The sequence below is a fragment of the Plecotus auritus genome, assembly GCF_963455305.1.
Source record: "Plecotus auritus genome assembly, chromosome: 5".
Lineage (NCBI taxonomy): Eukaryota > Metazoa > Chordata > Mammalia > Chiroptera > Vespertilionidae > Plecotus > Plecotus auritus.
Window position 1 is genome coordinate 42,876,187 of NC_137776.1, and position 21,524 is coordinate 42,897,710.

A 21,524-nucleotide genomic window follows, 5' to 3' on the forward strand; every position below is an offset into this window, starting at 1 on the left:
CAGCTCATTTGAGGGTGCAAATATTTTATATAATTTAGCTATAAGTCAAACTCTTAATATATATTTTTGTGTTTTGGTTTCCTTTCAGATCCTCCAGGACCACCTTCAAATGCACGTGTCACTGATACTACGAAGAAATCTGCTTCTTTAGCATGGGGCAAGCCTCATTATGATGGTGGACTTGAAATCACTGGCTATATTGTAGAGCATCAAAAAGTAGGAGAGGAGGCCTGGATAAAAGATACCACAGGAACTGCCCTCAGAATCACTGAGTTTGTTGTCCCTGATCTTCAGACTAAAGAAAAATACAATTTTAGAATCAGTGCCATCAATGATGCAGGTGTTGGGGAGCCAGCACTGGTTCCAGATGTTGAAATTGTGGAAAGGGAAATGGCTCCTGATTTCGAACTAGATGCTGAGCTTCGAAGAACCCTTGTTGTTAGAGCAGGACTCAGTATTAGAATATTTGTGCCAATCAAAGGTCGTCCTGCTCCTGAAGTGACATGGACCAAAGATGATATCAACCTTAAAACCCGAGCGAACATTGAAAACACAGAATCATTCACTCTTCTGATTATCCCGGAATGTAACAGATATGATACCGGTAAATTTGTGATGACTATCGAAAATCCTGCTGGGAAGAAAAGTGGCTTTGTCAACGTCAGAGTCTTGGATACACCAGGACCCGTCCTTAACCTGAGGCCTACTGACATCACAAAGGACAGTGTCACCCTGCACTGGGACCTCCCTCTGGTAGATGGGGGCTCACGTATAACAAACTATATTGTGGAGAAACGAGAAGCAACACGAAAATCTTACACCACAGTCTCCACTAAGTGCCATAAATGCACATATAAAGTTACCGGCTTGACCGAAGGATGTGAATACTTCTTCAGAGTGATGGCAGAGAATGAATATGGAATTGGTGACCCAACAGAAACAACAGAACCTGTGAAAGCCTCCGAAGCACCTTTACCTCCAGAAAGTCTGAACATCATGGACATAACCAAGAGCACGGTCAGCCTGGCATGGCCCAAACCAAAACACGATGGTGGCAGTAAGATCACTGGCTATGTGATTGAAGCCCAAAGAAAAGGCTCTGACCAGTGGACCCACATTACAACCGTGAAAGGGTTAGAATGTGTGGTGAAGAATCTCACTGAAGGGGAAGAGTACACCTTCCAAGTGATGGCAGTGAACAGCGCAGGGCGAAGTGCCCCTAGAGAAAGCAGACCTGTCATTGTCAAGGAGCAGACAATGCTCCCAGAATTGGATCTCCGTGGCATTTACCAGAAATTAGTCATTGCCAGAGCTGGTGACAACATCAAAGTAGAAATTCCAGTGCTTGGCCGACCAAAGCCCACAGTGACATGGAAAAAAGGAGACCAGATTCTTAAACAGACACAGAGAGTTAATTTTGAAAATACAGCAACGTCAACCATCTTAAATATCAACGAGTGTGTAAGAAGTGATAGTGGGCCCTATCCATTAACTGCAAGGAACATTGTAGGAGAGGTTGGTGATGTCATCACCATTCAAGTCCATGATATTCCAGGACCACCTACTGGACCAATCAAATTCGATGAAGTTTCATCTGATTTTATAACCTTCTCTTGGGACCCACCTGAGAACGATGGAGGTGTACCAATAAGCAACTATGTAGTAGAAATACGACAGACTGACAGTACTACATGGACTGAATTAGCAAGCACTGTTATACGCACTACCTATAAAGCCACCCGCCTTACTACCGGGGTGGAATATCAATTCCGGGTAAAAGCTCAAAATAGATATGGAGTTGGACCAGGCATCACATCCACATCAGTAGTTGCCAATTATCCATTTAAGGTTCCTGGGCCTCCTGGTACCCCTCAGGTAACTGCAGTTACCAAGGACTCAATGACAATTAGCTGGCATGAACCTCTCTCCGATGGTGGAAGCCCCATTTTAGGATACCACATTGAAAGAAAAGAACGAAATGGTATACTCTGGCAGACTGTGAGCAAAACATTAGTACCAGGCAACATTTTCAAATCAACTGGACTTACAGATGGTATTGCTTATGAGTTCCGAGTGATTGCAGAAAACATGGCAGGCAAAAGCAAGCCGAGCAAGCCATCTGAACCCATGCTTGCTTTGGATCCCATCGACCCACCTGGGAAACCAGTTCCTCTTAATATTACTAGACACACTGTGACACTTAAATGGGCTAAGCCTGAATATACTGGAGGCTTTAAAATTACTAGTTATATAGTTGAAAAGAGAGACCTTCCTAATGGACGGTGGCTGAAGGCCAACTTCAGCAACATTTTGGAGAATGAATTTACAGTCAGTGGCCTAACAGAAGATGCTGCATATGAATTCCGCGTGATTGCCAAAAATGCTGCTGGTGCTATTAGTCCACCATCTGAGCCATCAGATGCTATCACGTGCAGGGATGACATTGAAGCACCAAGAATCATGGTGGATATTAAATTTAAGGACACAATTATACTAAAAGCAGGTGAAGCATTCAAGCTGGAAGCTGATGTTTCAGGTCGCCCTCCTCCAACAATGGAATGGACCAAAGATGGAAAGGAGCTGGAAGGCACAGGGAAATTAGAAATAAAAATTGCGGACTTCTCTACTAATCTGGTAAACAAGGATTCATCAAGAAGGGATGGTGGTGCCTATACCCTTACAGCAACTAATCCTGGGGGTTTTGCCAAACATATTTTCAATGTCAAAGTTCTTGATAGACCAGGCCCACCGGAAGGACCTTTAGCTGTATCCGAGGTGACATCAGAAAAATGTGTATTGTCCTGGTTGCCTCCACTGGATGATGGAGGTGCCAAAATTGATCATTATGTGGTTCAGAAACGTGAAACCAGCAGATTGGCATGGACAAATGTAGCCGCAGAAGTCCAAGTAACAAAACTAAAGGTTACTAAACTTTTGAAAGGCAATGAATACATCTTCCGCGTTATGGCAGTAAATAAATATGGAGTTGGAGAGCCACTGGAATCAGAACCTGTGCTTGCAGTGGATCCTTATGGACCCCCTGATCCACCCAAAAACCCTGAAGTCACAACTATTACTAAAGATTCAATGGTTGTCTGCTGGGGACATCCTGATTCTGATGGTGGAAGTGAAATCATAAACTATATTGTGGAACGGCGTGATAAAGCTGGGCAACGCTGGGTGAAATGCAACAAAAAAACTGTTACTGATTTAAGATTTAAAGTGTCTGGACTGACCGAAGGACATGAATATGAATTCAGAATTATGGCTGAGAATGCTGCTGGAATTAGTGCACCAAGCTCTACCAGTCCATTTTATAAGGCTTGTGATGCTGTGTTTAAACCTGGCCCACCAGGTAACCCACGTGTTCTAGATTCAAGCAGATCATCCATTTCAATTGCTTGGAATAAACCCATCTATGATGGCGGCTCAGAAATCACCGGGTATATGGTTGAGATTGCCCTTCCAGAGGAAGATGAATGGCAGATTGTCACTCCACCAGCTGGACTCAAGGCAACTTCTTACACCATCACCAATCTCATAGAGAATCAGGAGTATAAAATCCGAATCTATGCCATGAATTCTGAAGGAATTGGAGAACCTGCACTTGTTCCTGGAACTCCAAAGGCTGAAGACAGGTTGCTGCCTCCAGAGATTGAACTGGATGCTGACCTGCGCAAAGTTGTTACTATAAGAGCTTGCTGTACCCTGAGACTTTTTGTTCCAATCAAAGGCAGGCCTGCGCCTGAGGTGAAGTGGAGCCGGGAACATGGAGAATCTTTGGATAAAGCTACCATTGATTCCACAAGCTCTTACACCCTGCTTATTGTTGGAAATGTAAACAGATTCGACAGTGGCAAATACATACTAACCTTAGAAAACAGCTCAGGCAGCAAATCTGCATTTGTCAATGTTAGAGTACTGGATACACCAGGCCCTCCACAGGATCTGAAGGTAAAGGAGGTCACTAAGACATCTGTCACATTGACATGGGAGCCTCCTCTCCTTGATGGAGGTTCAAAAATAAAGAACTACATTGTTGAAAAGCGGGAATCAACAAGAAAAGCATATTCAACTGTTGCAACAAATTGCCACAAGACTTCCTGGAAGGTAGACCAGCTTCAAGAAGGCTGTAGTTACTATTTCAGGGTTCTTGCTGAAAATGAATATGGCATCGGGCTGCCTGCTGAAACTGCAGAATCTGTGAAAGCATCAGAACGACCTCTTCCTCCAGGCAAAATAACTTTGGTGGATGTCACAAGAAACAGCGTGTCGCTTTCTTGGGAGAAACCAGAGCATGATGGAGGCAGCCGAATTCTAGGCTATATTGTAGAGATGCAGAGCAAAGGCAGTGACAAATGGGTCACGTGTGCCACGGTCAAAGTCACTGAAGCCACTATAACTGGATTAATTCAGGGTGAAGAATACTCTTTCCGTGTTTCAGCTCAGAATGAAAAGGGCATCAGTGATCCTAGACAACTGAGTGTTCCAGTAATTGCCAAAGATCTTGTCATTCCACCAGCCTTCAAACTCCTCTTCAATACTTTCACTGTACTGGCAGGTGAAGACCTAAAAGTTGATGTTCCATTCATTGGACGTCCTCCACCAGCTGTCACCTGGCTCAAAGATGAGGTGCCACTGAAGCAGACAACTAGAGTAAATGCAGAGAGCACAGAAAATAATTCATTATTGACAATAAAGGAAGCCTGCCGAGAAGATGTTGGACATTACACGGTTAAACTGACAAACTCAGCTGGTGAAGCTACTGAAATTCTTAATATTGTTGTTCTTGACAAACCAGGGCCTCCAACTGGACCAGTTAAAATAGATGAAGTGACGGCTGATAGTATTACTCTTTCCTGGGGCCCACCTAAATATGATGGTGGAAGTTCTATCAATAATTACATTGTAGAAAAACGGGACACTTCCACAACCACCTGGCAAATTGTGTCAGCTACTGTTGCAAGGACAACAATAAAAGCTTGCAGATTAAAGACTGGATGTGAATATCAGTTTAGGATTGCAGCTGAAAACAGATATGGAAAGAGCACCTACCTCAATTCAGAGCCTATTGTAGCCCAGTATCCATTCAAAGTTCCTGGTCCTCCTGGCACACCATTTGTAACGCTCTCCTCCAAGGAGAGCATGGAAGTACGATGGAATGAGCCAGTCAATGATGGAGGTAGCAAAGTCATTGGCTATCATCTAGAACGCAAAGAAAGAAATAGCATCCTCTGGGTTAAGTTGAATAAAACGCCTATTCCTCAAACCAAGTTTAAAACAACTGGCCTCGAGGAAGGCATTGAATATGAATTTAGAGTCTCTGCAGAGAACATTGTGGGCATTGGCAAGCCAAGCAAAGTGTCAGAATGCTATGTAGCTCGTGACCCATGTGATCCACCAGGGAGGCCAAAGGCAATCATTGTCACACGGAATTCTGTGACTCTTCAGTGGAAGAAACCCACCTATGATGGCGGAAGCAAGATCACTGGTTATATTGTTGAGAAGAAAGAACTACCTGAGGGCCGTTGGATGAAAGCTAGTTTTACAAATGTCATTGACACTCAATTTGAAGTAACTGGCCTAGTTGAAGATCATAGGTATGAGTTCCGGGTTATAGCTCGAAATGCCGCAGGAGTGTTTAGCGAGCCATCAGAAAGCACAGGAGCAATAACAGCAAGAGATGAGGTAGATCCACCAAGAATAAGTATGGATCCCAAATACAAAGAAACAATTGTGGTCCATGCTGGTGAATTCTTCAAGATTGATGCAGATGTTCATGGCAAACCAATACCAACTATTCAATGGATAAAAGGTGATCAGGAGCTATCAAATACAACTCGATTAGAAATAAAGAGCACTGACTTTGCCACCAGTCTCAGTGTAAAGGATGCAGTACGTGTTGACAGTGGAAATTACATACTGACGGCCAAAAATGTTGCAGGCGAGAGATCAGTTACTGTAAATGTCAAAGTTCTTGATAAACCAGGGCCACCTGAAGGACCTGTTGTTATAACGGGAGTTACAGCAGAAAAATGCACACTGGCTTGGAAACCCCCACTACAGGATGGCGGGAGTGATATCATAAATTATATTGTGGAAAGGAGAGAAACCAGCCGCTTAGTTTGGACTGTGGTTGATGCCAATGTGCAAACTCTCAGCTGCAAGGTGACTAAGCTTCTTGAAGGCAATGAATATATGTTTCGTATAATGGCTGTAAACAAATATGGTGTTGGCGAACCTCTTGAATCTGAGCCAGTAATTGCTAAGAATCCATTTGTAGTACCAGATGCACCAAAGGCTCCAGAAATCACGGCAGTGACCAAGGACTCAATGATTGTTGTATGGGAAAGGCCAGCTTCTGATGGTGGCAGTGAAATTCTTGGATATGTTCTTGAAAAACGAGATAAAGAGGGCATTCGATGGACAAGATGCCACAAACGTTTGATTGGGGAATTGCGCTTGAGGGTAACTGGACTCATAGAAAATCACAGTTATGAATTCAGAGTGTCAGCTGAGAATGCTGCTGGACTTAGTGAACCAAGCCCACCTTCCGTTTACCAAAAGGCTTGTGATCCCATTTATAAACCAGGACCCCCAAACAATCCAAAAGTCACAGATATTACCAGATCTTCTGTCTTCCTTTCTTGGAGCAAACCAATATATGATGGTGGCTGTGAAATTCAAGGATACATTGTTGAACAATGTGATGTGAGTGTTGGTGAATGGACAATGTGCACTCCACCAACTGGAATCAATAAAACAAACTTAGAAGTAGAGAAGCTGTTGGAAAAGCATGAGTACAACTTCCGCATCTGTGCTGTTAATAAAGCTGGAGTTGGAGAGCATGCTGATGTCCCTGGACCTGTTCTAGTGGAAGAAAAATTGGAAGCACCAGACATTGATCTTGACCTAGAACTAAGGAAAATTATAAATATAAGGGCAGGTGGCTCCTTAAGGTTATTTGTTCCTATTAAAGGTCGTCCTACACCAGAAGTGAAATGGGGGAAAATGGATGGTGAAATCCGAGATGCAGCTATAATTGATGTCACTAGCAGTTTCACCTCTCTGGTTCTTGACAATGTCAACCGATATGATAGTGGAAAATATACACTCACCTTAGAAAACAGCAGTGGAACAAAGTCTGCCTTTGTTACTGTGAGAGTCCTAGACACACCAAGTCCACCTGTTAACCTGAAAGTCACAGAAATCACAAAAGACTCAGTATCCATTACATGGGAACCTCCTTTGCTGGATGGTGGCTCCAAAATAAAAAATTACATTGTTGAGAAACGTGAAGCCACAAGAAAATCATATGCTGCAGTTGTAACAAATTGCCATAAGAACTCTTGGAAAATTGATCAGCTCCAAGAAGGTTGCAGTTATTACTTTAGAGTCACAGCTGAAAATGAGTATGGTATTGGCCTTCCTGCCCGCACTGCTGATCCAATTAAGGTTGCAGAAGTCCCACAACCTCCAGGAAAAATAACTGTGGATGATGTCACCAGAAACAGTGTCTCCTTGAGTTGGACAAAGCCTGAACATGATGGTGGCAGTAAAATAATTCAGTATATTGTGGAAATGCAAGCTAAACAAAGTGAGAAATGGTCAGAGTGTGCACGAGTCAAGTCTCTTGAAGCAGTAATTACCAACCTAACTCAGGGAGAAGAATATCTTTTTAGGGTTGTTGCTGTAAATGAAAAGGGGAGAAGTGATCCTAGATCCCTTGCAGTTCCAATAGTTGCTAAAGATCTGGTCATTGAGCCAGATGTAAGACCTGCATTCAATAACTATAGTGTACAAGTTGGACAAGATTTGAAAATAGAAGTGCCGATTTCTGGACGTCCTAAGCCAACCATTACATGGACTAAAGATGGTGCTCCACTGAAGCAGACTACAAGAATCAATGTTACAGATTCACTTGACCTCACTGTACTCAGTATTAAAGACACTCATAAGGATGATGGTGGACATTATGGAATCACAGTTGCTAATATTGTTGGTCAGAAAACAGCATCCATTGAAATTATAACTCTAGATAAACCTGATCCTCCAAAAGGACCTGTTAAATTTGATGAAGTCAGTGCTGAAAGTATTACATTATCTTGGAACCCTCCATTATATACCGGGGGTTGCCAGATCACCAACTACATTGTTCAGAAAAGAGATACAACCACCACTGTATGGGATGTTGTTTCTGCTACTGTTGCCAGAACTACACTCAAAGTAACCAAACTGAAAACTGGTACAGAATATCAATTCAGAATATTTGCTGAAAATAGATATGGACAAAGCTTTGGCTTGGACTCTAGTCCAATTGTAGCTCAATATCCCTACAAAGAACCTGGCCCTCCAGGCACACCATTTGTCACAGCCATTTCCAAAGATTCCATGGTTGTACAGTGGCATGAACCAATCAATAATGGCGGAAGCCCAGTTATAGGTTACCACCTTGAAAAAAAGGAAAGAAATAGTATTTTGTGGACAAAAGTCAACAAAACTATTATTCATGACACCCAGTTTAAAGCAGTCAATCTTGAAGAAGGCATTGAGTATGAATTCAGAGTTTATGCTGAAAATATTGTTGGTGTAGGCAAAGCAAGCAAGAATTCTGAATGCTATGTAGCCAGAGATCCCTGTGACCCACCAGGAACCCCAGAAGCAATAATCGTTAAAAGAAATGAGATCACTTTACAATGGACCAAACCCGTATATGATGGTGGAAGTATGATTACAGGTTACATTGTAGAAAAACGTGATTTGCCTGAGGGTCGTTGGATGAAAGCTAGTTTCACAAATGTCATTGAAACTCAATTTACTGTGTCAGGTCTTACTGAAGATCAAAGATATGAATTCAGAGTCATTGCAAAGAATGCAGCTGGTACAGTAAGTAAACCCTCTGACAGTACTGGACCAATAACTGCCAAGGATGAGGTTGAACTCCCACGAATTTCAATGGATCCAAAATTCAGAGACACAATTGTGGTGAATGCTGGAGAAACATTCAGGCTTGAGGCTGATGTCCATGGGAAGCCCCTGCCTACCATTGAGTGGTTAAGGGGAGATAAAGAAGTTGAAGAATCTGCTAGATGTGAAATAAAAAACACAGATTTCAAGGCTTTACTTATTATAAAAGATGCCATTAGAATTGATGGTGGACAGTATATTTTAAGAGCCTCCAATGTTGCAGGTTCTAAGTCATTCCCAGTAAATGTGAAAGTGTTAGATAGACCGGGACCTCCAGAAGGACCAGTTCAGGTTACTGGAGTCACTGCTGAAAAATGCACTTTAACATGGTCTCCACCACTACAAGATGGTGGCAGTGACATTTCTCACTATGTTGTTGAAAAGAGAGAAACGAGTCGACTTGCCTGGACTGTGGTTGGTTCCCAAGTTGTGACCAACTCTCTGAAAGTAACCAAACTCTTAGAAGGAAATGAATATATTTTCCGTATAATGGCTGTCAACAAATATGGTGTTGGAGAGCCTTTGGAATCTGCACCAGTACTAATGAAAAATCCGTTTGTGCTCCCTGGACCACCAAAAAGCCTGGAAGTCACGAACATTGCCAAGGACTCCATGACTGTCTGTTGGAACCGTCCAGATAGTGATGGTGGAAGTGAGATTATTGGTTACATTGTAGAGAAAAGAGACAGAAGTGGTATTAGGTGGATAAAATGTAATAAACGCCGCATTACGGATTTGCGTCTAAGAGTGACAGGATTAACAGAAGATCATGAGTATGAATTCCGAGTCTCTGCAGAAAATGCTGCTGGAGTTGGAGAACCAAGTCCAGCGACAGTTTATTATAAGGCTTGCGATCCTGTGTTTAAACCTGGCCCACCCACCAATGCACACGCTGTAGACACCACTAAAAATTCAATTACAGTTGCCTGGGGTAAACCCATCTATGATGGTGGCAGTGAGATCCTGGGATATGTAGTAGAAATCTGTAAAGCAGACGAAGAGGAATGGCAAATAGTTACTCCACCAACTGGCCTGAAAGCCACTCGATTTGAAATTTCAAAACTCATTGAACACCAAGAGTATAAAATACGAGTCTGTGCCCTCAATAAAGTTGGCTTAGGTGAGGCTACATCAGTTCCTGGTACAGTGAAACCAGAAGATAAACTGGAAGCACCCGAACTTGACCTTGATTCTGAATTAAGGAAAGGGATTGTTGTAAGAGCTGGTGGATCTGCCAGAATTCATATCCCATTCAAAGGCCGTCCAACACCTGAGATCACTTGGTCTCGAGAGGAAGGTGAATTCACAGATAAGGTTCAAATTGAAAAGGGTGTAAACTATACCCATCTATCAATAGATAACTGTGATAGAAATGATGCTGGAAAATATATTCTCAAGCTGGAAAACAGCAGTGGATCTAAATCTGCTTTTGTGACTGTGAAAGTTCTGGATACCCCAGGACCACCACAGAATTTGACAGTCAAAGAAGTGAAAAAAGACTCTGTCACCCTGGTGTGGGAACCACCCATCATTGATGGAGGTGCAAAGATCAAGAACTATGTAATTGACAAACGTGAGTCAACCAGAAAAGCGTATGCTAATGTGAGCAATAAATGCAGCAAAACAAGCTTTAAAGTTGAGAATCTTACCGAAGGATCCATTTATTACTTTAGAGTTATGGCTGAAAATGAATTTGGAGTTGGTGTTCCAGTAGAAACTGTTGATGCTGTGAAAGCTGCTGAACCTCCTTCCCCACCAGGAAAGGTTACACTCACTGATGTGTCTCAGACCAGTGCATCACTTATGTGGGAGAAACCTGAACATGATGGTGGTAGCAGAATCCTGGGGTATGTTGTTGAAATGCAGTCCAAGGGAACTGAAAAATGGAGTGTTGTGGCCGAATCCAAAGTCTGTAATGCAGTTGTTACTGGTTTGAGTTCTGGACAAGAGTATCAGTTCCGTGTCAAGGCTTACAATGAGAAAGGAAAAAGTGATCCAAGAGTGCTTGGTGTTCCGGTCATAGCCAAGGACTTGACTATACAGCCTAGTCTTAAGTTGCCATTTAACACATATACTGTCCAAGCTGGAGAAGATCTTAAAATTGAAATTCCAGTTATTGGCCGACCAAGACCTAAAATTTCATGGATCAAAGATGGTGAGACTCTTAAACAGACAACAAGAGTAAATATTGAGGAAACAGCTACTTCCACTATTTTGCACATTAAAGAAAGTAACAAAGATGACTTTGGAAAATACACCATAACAGCAACAAATAGTGCAGGTGAGGCATCAGAAAATCTCAGCATTATCGTTTTGGAAAAGCCTGGACCTCCAGTTGGACCAGTTCGGTTTGATGAAGTTACTGCAGACTTTGTGGTCATATCTTGGGAACCTCCAGCCTATACTGGTGGCTGCCAAATCAGCAACTACATTGTAGAAAAGCGCGATACAACCACTACCACTTGGCAGATGGTATCAGCAACAGTTGCAAGAACAACAATTAAAATAAGCAAACTAAAAACAGGCACAGAATACCAGTTTAGAATTTTTGCTGAAAACAGGTATGGAAAAAGTACCTCTCTGGATTCTAAACCAGTTGTTGTACAATATCCATTTAAAGTACCTGGACCACCTGGAACTCCTTTTGTGACATCAATCTCAAAAGATCAAATGCTTGTTCAGTGGCATGAGCCAGTTAATGATGGAGGTAGCAGAGTTATTGGCTATCATCTAGAACAAAAAGAAAAGAACAGCATTTTATGGATCAAATTAAATAAGAGTCCCATTCAAGATACCAAATTCAAAACAACGGGGCTTGATGAAGGCCTTGAGTATGAGTTCAAAGTTTCTGCTGAAAATATTGTTGGCATCGGTAAGCCTAGCAAAGTGTCCGAATGTTTTGTTGCTCGTGATCCATGTGACCCACCTGGTCGCCCTGAAGCCATTGTTATTACAAGAAACAGTGTCACACTAACGTGGAAGAAACCTGCCTATGATGGTGGTAGCAAAATAACAGGTTACATTGTAGAAAAGAAAGACCTACCTGATGGCCGTTGGATGAAAGCCAGCTTTACCAATGTATTAGAAACTGAATTTACAGTGAGTGGACTTGTAGAAGACCAAAGATATGAATTTAGAGTAATTGCAAGAAATGCAGCTGGCAACTTTAGTGAACCATCTGAAAGCACGGGTGCCATTACTGCAAGAGATGAAATTGATGCACCAAACGCCTCACTAGATCCAAAATATAGAGATGTCATCATTGTTCACGCAGGAGAGACTTTTGTCCTTGAAGCTGATATCCGCGGCAAACCTATACCTGATGTTATTTGGTTAAAAGATGGAAAAGAGATTGAAGAAACAGCTGCTAGGATGGAAATCAAATCTACTATTCAGAAAACAACTCTCATTGTCAAAGACTGCATACGTACTGATGGAGGACAATACATTCTGAAACTGAGCAATGTAGGCGGTACAAAGTCTATACCAATCACTGTAAAGGTACTTGACAGGCCAGGGCCTCCTGAAGGGCCTCTCAAAGTTTCTGGGGTTACTGCTGAAAAATGTTACCTGGCATGGAACCCACCTTTACAAGACGGCGGTGCTAATATTTCACATTACATCATTGAAAAGAGAGAGACAAGCAGGCTTTCCTGGACCCAGGTTTCAACTGAGGTACAGGCCCTTAACTACAAAGTCACTAAACTTCTTCCTGGTAACGAGTACATTTTCCGTGTCATGGCTGTTAATAAGTATGGCATTGGAGAGCCCTTGGAATCTGAGCCTGTCATAGCCTGTAATCCTTATAAGCCACCAGGTCCTCCTTCACCACCTGAAGTCTCAGCAATCACCAAAGATTCTATGGTGGTAACATGGACACGCCCAGTGGATGACGGAGGTGCTGAAATTGAGGGTTATATTCTTGAAAAACGAGATAAGGAAGGCATCAGATGGATCAAGTGTAACAAGAAAACACTAACAGACCTCCGAATGAGGGTAACTGGCCTCACCGAAGGTCATTCCTATGAATTCAGAGTTGCTGCTGAAAATGCAGCAGGTGTGGGTGAACCTAGTGAGCCATCTGTTTTCTATCGTGCATGTGATGCTTTGTACCCACCAGGTCCACCAAGTAATCCAAAAGTGACAGACACTTCTAGGTCCTCTGTCTCCCTGGCATGGAATAAGCCAATTTACGATGGTGGTGCACCTGTTAAGGGCTATGTTATTGAAGTCAAAGAAGCCACTGCTGATGAATGGACAACTTGCACTCCACCAACAGGATTACAAGGAAAGCAGTTCACAGTGACTGAGCTTAAAGAAAATACTGAATATAATTTCCGTATTTGTGCCATCAATTCTGAAGGTGTAGGTGAACCTGCAACTATACCTGGTTCGGTCATTGCTAAAGATCGGCTAGAGCCACCAGAAATAGAACTTGATGCTGATCTCAGAAAGGTGGTCATTCTCCGTGCAAGTACTACTTTACGCTTATTTGTCACTATCAAAGGTCGACCGGAACCTGAAGTTAAATGGGAAAAGGCTGATGCCATTCTCACTGAGAGGGCCCAGATTGAGGTGACCAGCTCATATACAATGTTGGTCATTGATAATGTTACCAGATTTGACAGTGGCCGGTATAATCTGACACTAGAAAATAACAGTGGCTCCAAAACAGCTTTTGTTAATGTCAGAGTTCTTGACTCACCAAGTGCCCCAGAGAATTTGACTGTAAGAGAAGTGAAGAAAGACTCAGTGACATTGTCTTGGGAACCACCACTTATTGATGGAGGAGCTAAGATTACAAACTACATCGTTGAAAAACGAGAAGCTACAAGGAAAGCATATGCTACCGTGACAAACAATTGCACTAAGAACACTTTTAAAATTGAAAATCTACAAGAAGGATGTTCTTACTACTTCCGTGTCTTGGCGTCCAATGAATATGGGATTGGTTTGCCAGCTGAAACAACTGAGCCCATCAAAGCTTCTGAACCACCCCTCCCACCTGGAAGAGTAACTCTTGTTGATGTGACTCGTAACACAGCTACAATTAAGTGGGAAAAACCAGAAAGTGATGGTGGCAGCAAAATTACTGGTTATGTAGTTGAAATGCAGACTAAAGGGAGTGAGAAATGGAGCACTTGCACACAAGTTAAGACTCTAGAAGCAACTGTATCTGGCCTAACTACAGGAGAAGAGTATGTCTTCAGGGTAGCTGCAGTTAATGAAAAAGGAAGAAGTGATTCAAGACAACTTGGAGTGCCAGTAATTGCAAGGGATATTGAAATAGAGCCTTCAGTTGAGCTTCCTTTCAATACTTTCAATGTAAAGGCTAGAGACCAGCTTAAGATTGATATTCCATTCAAAGGAAGACCTCAAGCTACGATAAGCTGGAAAAAAGATGGCCAGATTCTTAAGGAGACAACCAGAGTCAATGTTACTTCTTCAAAGACTGTAACATCACTGTCTATTAAGGAAGCTTCAAGGGAAGATGTTGGAACTTACGAATTATGTGTTTCAAACAGTGCTGGATCCATAACAGTTCCTATTACAGTAATTGTCCTTGACAAACCAGGACCTCCAGGACCTATACGTATTGATGAGGTTAGCTGTGACAATATAACTATTTCTTGGAATCCTCCAGAATATGATGGTGGCTGCCAAATTAGCAATTATATTGTTGAAAAGAGAGAAACTACTTCCACAACATGGCATGTAGTTTCACAAGCAGTTGCAAGAACATCCATTAAAATAGTGCGTCTGACAACAGGGAGTGAGTATCAGTTCCGTGTCTGTGCAGAAAATCGCTATGGAAAGAGCTCCTACAGTGAATCTTCAGCTATTGTTGCAGAGTATCCATTCAGTCCCCCAGGGCCTCCTGGTACACCTAAAGTTGTGCATGCCACAAAATCTACCATGATGGTCAGCTGGCAAGTACCAGTTAATGATGGAGGAAGTCAAGTAATTGGATATCACCTTGAGTATAAAGAAAGAAGCAGTATTCTTTGGTCAAAAGCAAATAAAATTCTCATCCCCAATACTCAAATGAAAGTCTCCGGCCTTGATGAAGGACTGATGTATGAGTACCGTGTATATGCTGTGAATATTGCTGGAATCGGCAAATGCAGTAAAGCTTGTGAACCAGTCCCTGCACGAGATCCCTGTGACCCTCCTGGACAACCTGAAGTCACAAATATCACAAGAAAATCAGTGTCACTTAAATGGTCTAAACCACGTTATGATGGTGGAGCTAAGATCACAGGATACATTATTGAACGTAGAGAACTACCAGATGGCCGGTGGCTGAAGTGCAATTTTACTAACGTACAAGAAACATACTTTGAAGTAACTGAACTTACTGAAGATCAGCGTTATGAATTCCGGGTTTTTGCAAGGAATGCTGCTGACTCAGTTAGTGAACCCTCTGAATCCACTGGACCTATTACAGTTAAAGACGATGTCGAGGCTCCAAGAATTATGATGGATGTCAAGTTCCGAGATGTTATTGTTGTCAAAGCTGGAGAAGTCCTTAAGATAAATGCTGACATTGCAGGGCGACCTCTGCCAGTAGTTTCCTGGACCAAGGATGGTGTAGAAATTGAAGAAAGGGCAAGAACAGAAATTGTCTCAACGGACTATCATACTTCGTTAACAGTGAAAGACTGTGTCAGACGAGACACTGGGCAGTATATACTAACACTGAAGAATGTTGCAGGAACTCGGTCTATGGCAGTTAATTGCAAGGTACTTGATAAGCCTGGCCCACCAGCAGGACCGATTGAGATAAATGGCCTCACCTCTGAGAAATGCTCTCTTTCCTGGGGACCTCCCCAAGAAGATGGCGGTGCAAGTATCGACCATTACATTGTAGAAAAACGTGAAACAAGCCGCCTTGCATGGACAATATGTGAAGGAGAGTTAAAGACAACATCCTGTAAAATAACCAAATTACTCAAAGGCAATGAATACATCTTTAGAGTAACAGGTGTTAATAAATATGGTGTTGGTGAGCCCCTAGAGAGTGTGGCTGTAAAGGCACTAGACCCATTTACAGTCCCGAGTCCTCCCACATCTTTGGAAATTACATCTGTAACCAAAGAGTTCATGACACTTTGCTGGTCGAGACCTGAGAGTGATGGAGGGAGTGAGATCTCTGGATATATCATTGAAAGGCGAGAGAAAAATGGTCTACGATGGGTGCGTGTAAACAAAAAACCAGTTTATGATTTGCGAGTGAAATCAACAGGTCTCCGAGAAGGATGTGAATATGAGTATAGGGTTTTTGCAGAAAATGCTGCTGGCCTAAGCCTTCCAAGTGAAACCTCTCCCTTAATTCGGGCAGAAGATCCAGTGTTCTTACCATCTCCTCCATCCAAACCGAAAGTTGTAGACTCTGGCAAGACAAATATAACTATTAGCTGGGTTAAGCCTTTATTTGATGGTGGGGCCCCAATAACTGGATACACTGTAGAATACAAAACATCCGATGAAACTGACTGGACAATTGCTATTCAGAGCTTAAGAGGCACAGAATATACAATAAATGGACTAACAACAGGAGCCGAATATATTTTCAGAGTAAGATCTGTCAATAAGATGGGTGCTAGTGATCCCAGTGATAGTTCTGATCCCCAGATAGCAAAAGAAAGAGAAGAAGAACCTGTATTTGATCTTGACAGTGAAATGAAGAAGACCTTGATTGTCAAGGCTGGTGCCTCATTCACCATGACTGTGCCTTTCCGAGGCAGACCAATACCTAATGTCTCATGGAGTAAACCAGACACTGACCTCCGCATTCGAGCTTATATTGATTCCACAGACTCTCGTACCTCACTTACTATTGAAAATGCCAACCGAAATGATTCTGGAAAATACACATTAACAATTCAGAATCATTTGAATGCTGCTTCACTGACCTTAGTTGTCAAAGTTTTAGATTCTCCTGGTCCTCCAGCCAATATTTCTGTACATGATGTCACCAAAGAGTCTGCTGTGGTATCCTGGGATGTGCCTGAAAATGATGGTGGAGCACCAGTGAAGAATTACCACATAGAAAAACGTGAGGCCAGTAAGAAAGCGTGGGTCTCTGTAACCAACAATTGTAACCGCCTCTCCTACAAAGTTACCAACCTACAAGAAGGGGCGATCTACTACTTCAGAGTCTTTGGAGAAAATGAGTTTGGTGTTGGTGCACCAGCTGAAACACAGGAAGGAGTAAAAATAACAGGTATGTTTTAAGAACAAAGAAAATCTGCAAATTCATATTAATTTTCCTAGAATAGTGTGAATCATTCTAATTACTGTTTAATCTTAAATGCTTTTGGTTCACACCTCAAACAATTCATACAAAATGAAATCTCTAATAGAGAAAATTTTTGATAAAAATATAAGAAAGTAATATAGCTAGAACTGGATAATGTATGTTAAATTTAAGTACAATTGAATTTGACTAGGTATATTAGCACAGGTGTGCAGAAGTTACATGATGAAGTTTCTTCCAAGATTGTTCATCATATTTTTCAATGTTATATCCATGATAAACCTATGGTATATTTTAGCTTTAATCTGGTCATTTGACACTTAATTTGAATTTTAATGCTATGACATGTAATGAAAGGCAAAAGCTCAGAAGCCAAACTGGTCATATAAAAAGTAAGAAAGGCTCTAATCAGAGTAGATATATGGCCTTCATTTAAGTTTTTTTCTCTTGACAATGCAGGAAGAATATACATGGATTAAAATGTTATAATAATCTTCCCTTTCCTTTGATATTTTGCTTTCTTAGAAAAACCAAGCCCACCTGAAAAACTTGGAGTAACAAGTGTATCCAAAGATAGTGTTTCCCTGGCCTGGTTGAAACCAGAACACGATGGTGGCAGCAGAATTGTACACTATCTTGTTGAAGCACTAGAAAAAGGACAGAAAAATTGGGTGAAATGTGCTGTGGTAAAGTCAACCCGTCACGTTGTTTCCAGTCTGAGGGAAAACTCTGAATACTTTTTCCGGGTGTTTGCTGAAAACCAAGCTGGTTTGAGTGACCCGAGAGAGCTTCTTCTTCCTGTTCTTGTTAAGGAGCAACTAGGTATGTCTAGTTTTATGTAGAAGCAAAATTTGAAATTATGTGCATTGATCTGAGTTCATCTTTAGAAATTTGTTTTCATCTTCATCTGCCATACTCTTCTTTTTTAGAACCACCTGAAATTGATATGAAGAATTTCCCAAGTCAGACTGTATATGTTAGAGCTGGTTCAAACCTTAAAGTTGACATTCCAATTTCTGGAAAACCACTACCCAAAGTGACCTTATCAAGAGATGGTGTACCCCTGAAAGCAACCATGAGATTTAATACTGAAGTTACTGCTGAGAACCTAACCATTAATCTGAAAGAAAGCGTTGCTGCTGATGCCGGAAGATATGAGATCACAGCTGCCAACTCCAGTGGAACAACCAAAGCTTTTATTAACATCATTGTGCTGGACAGGCCTGGTCCCCCAACTGGCCCTATTGTTATTAGTGATATAACTGAAGAAAGTGTGACTCTCAAATGGGAGCCACCTAAGTATGATGGTGGAAGTAATGTTACCAATTACATTGTACTCAAGAGAGAGACAAGTACGGCAGTATGGACTGAAGTGTCTGCCACAGTTGCAAGAACCATGATTAAAGTCATGAAATTGACCAAAGGAGAAGAATACCAATTCCGCATCAAGGCAGAAAACCGCTTTGGAATCAGTGATCACATAGATTCGGCTTATGTGGTTGTCAAACTACCATACAGTAAGTTCTCAATTTTGGCAAAGATCCCCGGTTTTCACTTACATAAATGTTTTAAATGTTTGTATTAACTTATGATATTTATCTCTTTTGTAGCAACACCTGGACCGCCGTCTACACCATGGGTCAATAATGTTACTCGAGAAAGCATCACCGTGGGCTGGCATGAACCAGTGTCCAATGGAGGCAATGCAGTTATAGGCTATCACCTGGAAATGAAAGACAGAAATAGTATTTTATGGCAAAAAGTCAACAAAATGGTCATTCGCACAACTCACTTCAAAGTCACAGCAATCAGTGCTGGACTTATTTATGAATTCAGAGTGTATGCAGAAAATGCTGCTGGTATTGGAAAACCCAGCCACCCGTCTGAGCCAGTCCTAGCCATAGATGCCTGTGGTATGTATTTGTCAAGAAAGATGCTTCTGATAACTAAAAATGCAAATCTTGTTTCTGCGAAGCCAAATAATGTTGGCATAGTGCTTGCTTCTGATCTGCTTTCTCCTGTTATCACAGAACCACCAAGAAATGTCCGTATCACTGATATTTCAAAGAATTCTGTCAACCTTTCATGGCAACCACCAGCTTTCGATGGAGGAAGCAAGGTTACAGGCTATATTGTTGAAAGACGAGATCTTCCAGATGGCAGGTGGACCAAAGCCAGCTTCACCAATGTCATTGAGACTCAATTCACTGTCTCTGGCTTGACTCAGAATTCGCAGTATGAATTCCGTGTCTTTGCTAGAAATGCTGTTGGTTCCATCAGCAATCCATCCGAGGTTGTGGGCCCCGTTACATGCATCGATACTTATGGTAAGCATTTTTAGCACTTTGAATCCCAACAGCAGTTAACTCAATAGTCATCCTTAATCCATTTGGTCTTAATCTATAGAATAACTTTTAGTATACACTTTAGTTTGATTTTTAGAAGACGTTAGCTTGGCAGTCTTAGGAAGAACCAGCTGGAGTCTAAGGAAAATTTCTTAAGCTCCCCAGGCCTCTTGACTTAACTGTAAAACAGGAGATTTGGACTACAGAATATCTAAAGGGCTTTCCAACTTCAACCTTTTATGATTCTTTGGTTGTATGAGTTGGTGCTTTCACTCTTCTTTTTTAAAACATCAGACTCAATAATTAAGACCATGGTTGAGTACCCAGAAAATATTCTTCTTAAATACGTGAAAAACTAAACAGAGGTGTTCGTGGTAGTTCTAACAGCCCTAAGATTAGCCCATTTTACAGAAAAGAAACTGAGGTTTCGAGTGCTTATGTAACTTCTCCAACATCAAACAGCTCATTAGTGATAGAGAATTCAAACAAACTCCTGAACTCTCTGTACATTGTTGTCAGTCCAAAATATACATACTTGACTATTCTGGAAAATAAGTAGTATGTTTAACTGTGGTTTAAAACTTAAAATTTCATCAGAGTTGGGCATCCTGTGATAGTTTTCCAAAGTTTCCCATTTTCAAGGAGGAGCCTCTATAGTGTCCACTCTCATCCTCATGCTGAGAATCCCAGGGCGACTCTATGAATCAGGCTTTGTGGACACTGCATCAGTACTTGTGAGACCAAGAAGCAAGTCAGATTTAGTTCTATTTCTCAAAGTTCTGTCTATGGCCATACCACCCTGAACATGCCCAAACTCATCTGATGTCGGAAGCTAAGCAGGGTTGGGCCTGGTTAGTATTGCCCTAGCCAGTATGGTTCAGTTGGTTGGAATGTCCTCCTATATACCAAAAGGTTGTAGGTTAGCTTCCTGGTTAGGGCACATACCCTTGTTTCAGGTTTAATCCCTGACCAGGGCACAGAAGGCAAGGTAACCAATTGATCCAATCGATGTTTTTCACATCAATATTTCTCTCTCTTCCTCTCTCCCTCCCTTCCTCCCTCCTTCCCACTTCCCTCCTGTCTCTAAAATCAATTTAAAAAGAAATAAAGGGGGTGGGAAAATTCTAAGAAGCATAGCAGAAAATCTATCCAGTGAAGCATGTAGCTCTTTGAGTAGAGAATTCAGACTTCAAGGATCTGACATGAACCACCCATACCAATAAACTGAAAAGGGAAAATAAAAAAAGGATAGGAGGTAGTTAAAGAAAGAGAAAGGAGAACCTAGCATGAAAGAAAATGGATAATGCTTATTCTTCAATGATGTTCTCACTAGCATATCTCATTTAAACACTGGAATCAAACACCTAATAGATTTTTTAATATATTTCAAAGACATTTAAATCCCTGTGCAATTGATGCAGTGTTATTGGGGTACAGAACTTACTCTCAATCTTTCTTACCCACTTGAGATAGAAGAGCAGCTTGTAACTTTTGAATGTTTAAAATAATGGCTAAATAGGATTAGAACTACTATGTGTGTCCATATATTTTTAAATAAAGGCCAATGGCTTACTTTGAAGTTATTACAATTATTTTTTTCGTCTTTTTGATCTTTTAAATATTTATCATCTGTTTTTCATGCAGGTGGACCTGTAATTGATTTACCTCTAGAATATACAGAAGTTGTCAAATACAGAGCAGGTACATCTGTGAAACTCAGAGCTGGCATTTCTGGCAAACCTGAGCCTACAATTGAGTGGTATAAAGATGATAAAGAATTACAAACCAATGCACTGGTGTGTGTCGAAAATACCACTGACCTTGCATCTATACTCATCAAAGATGCAAGTCGCCTTAATAGTGGAAGCTATGAATTAAAACTAAGGAATGCCATGGGCTCAGCCTCAGCCACCATCAGAGTACAGATCCTTGGTAGGTACTGAATAAAGGCC

The 21,524-nt window shown here is 41.5% G+C and overlaps 1 protein-coding gene across 1 annotated transcript in view; it reads left to right on the forward strand.

The window, feature by feature from the left end:
* The window catches only part of TTN (titin), a 282,010-nt gene that overhangs the window by 230,070 nt on the left and 30,416 nt on the right, over positions 1-21,524 (forward strand). Inside the window, exons 264-269 of the mRNA XM_080669120.1 lie at positions 89-17,194; positions 17,753-18,049; positions 18,157-18,744; positions 18,838-19,140; positions 19,258-19,554; positions 21,217-21,504. Of these exons, the coding sequence (XP_080525246.1) occupies positions 89-17,194; positions 17,753-18,049; positions 18,157-18,744; positions 18,838-19,140; positions 19,258-19,554; positions 21,217-21,504 (18,879 nt within the window). The remainder of the gene's footprint in view (positions 1-88; positions 17,195-17,752; positions 18,050-18,156; positions 18,745-18,837; positions 19,141-19,257; positions 19,555-21,216; positions 21,505-21,524) is intronic.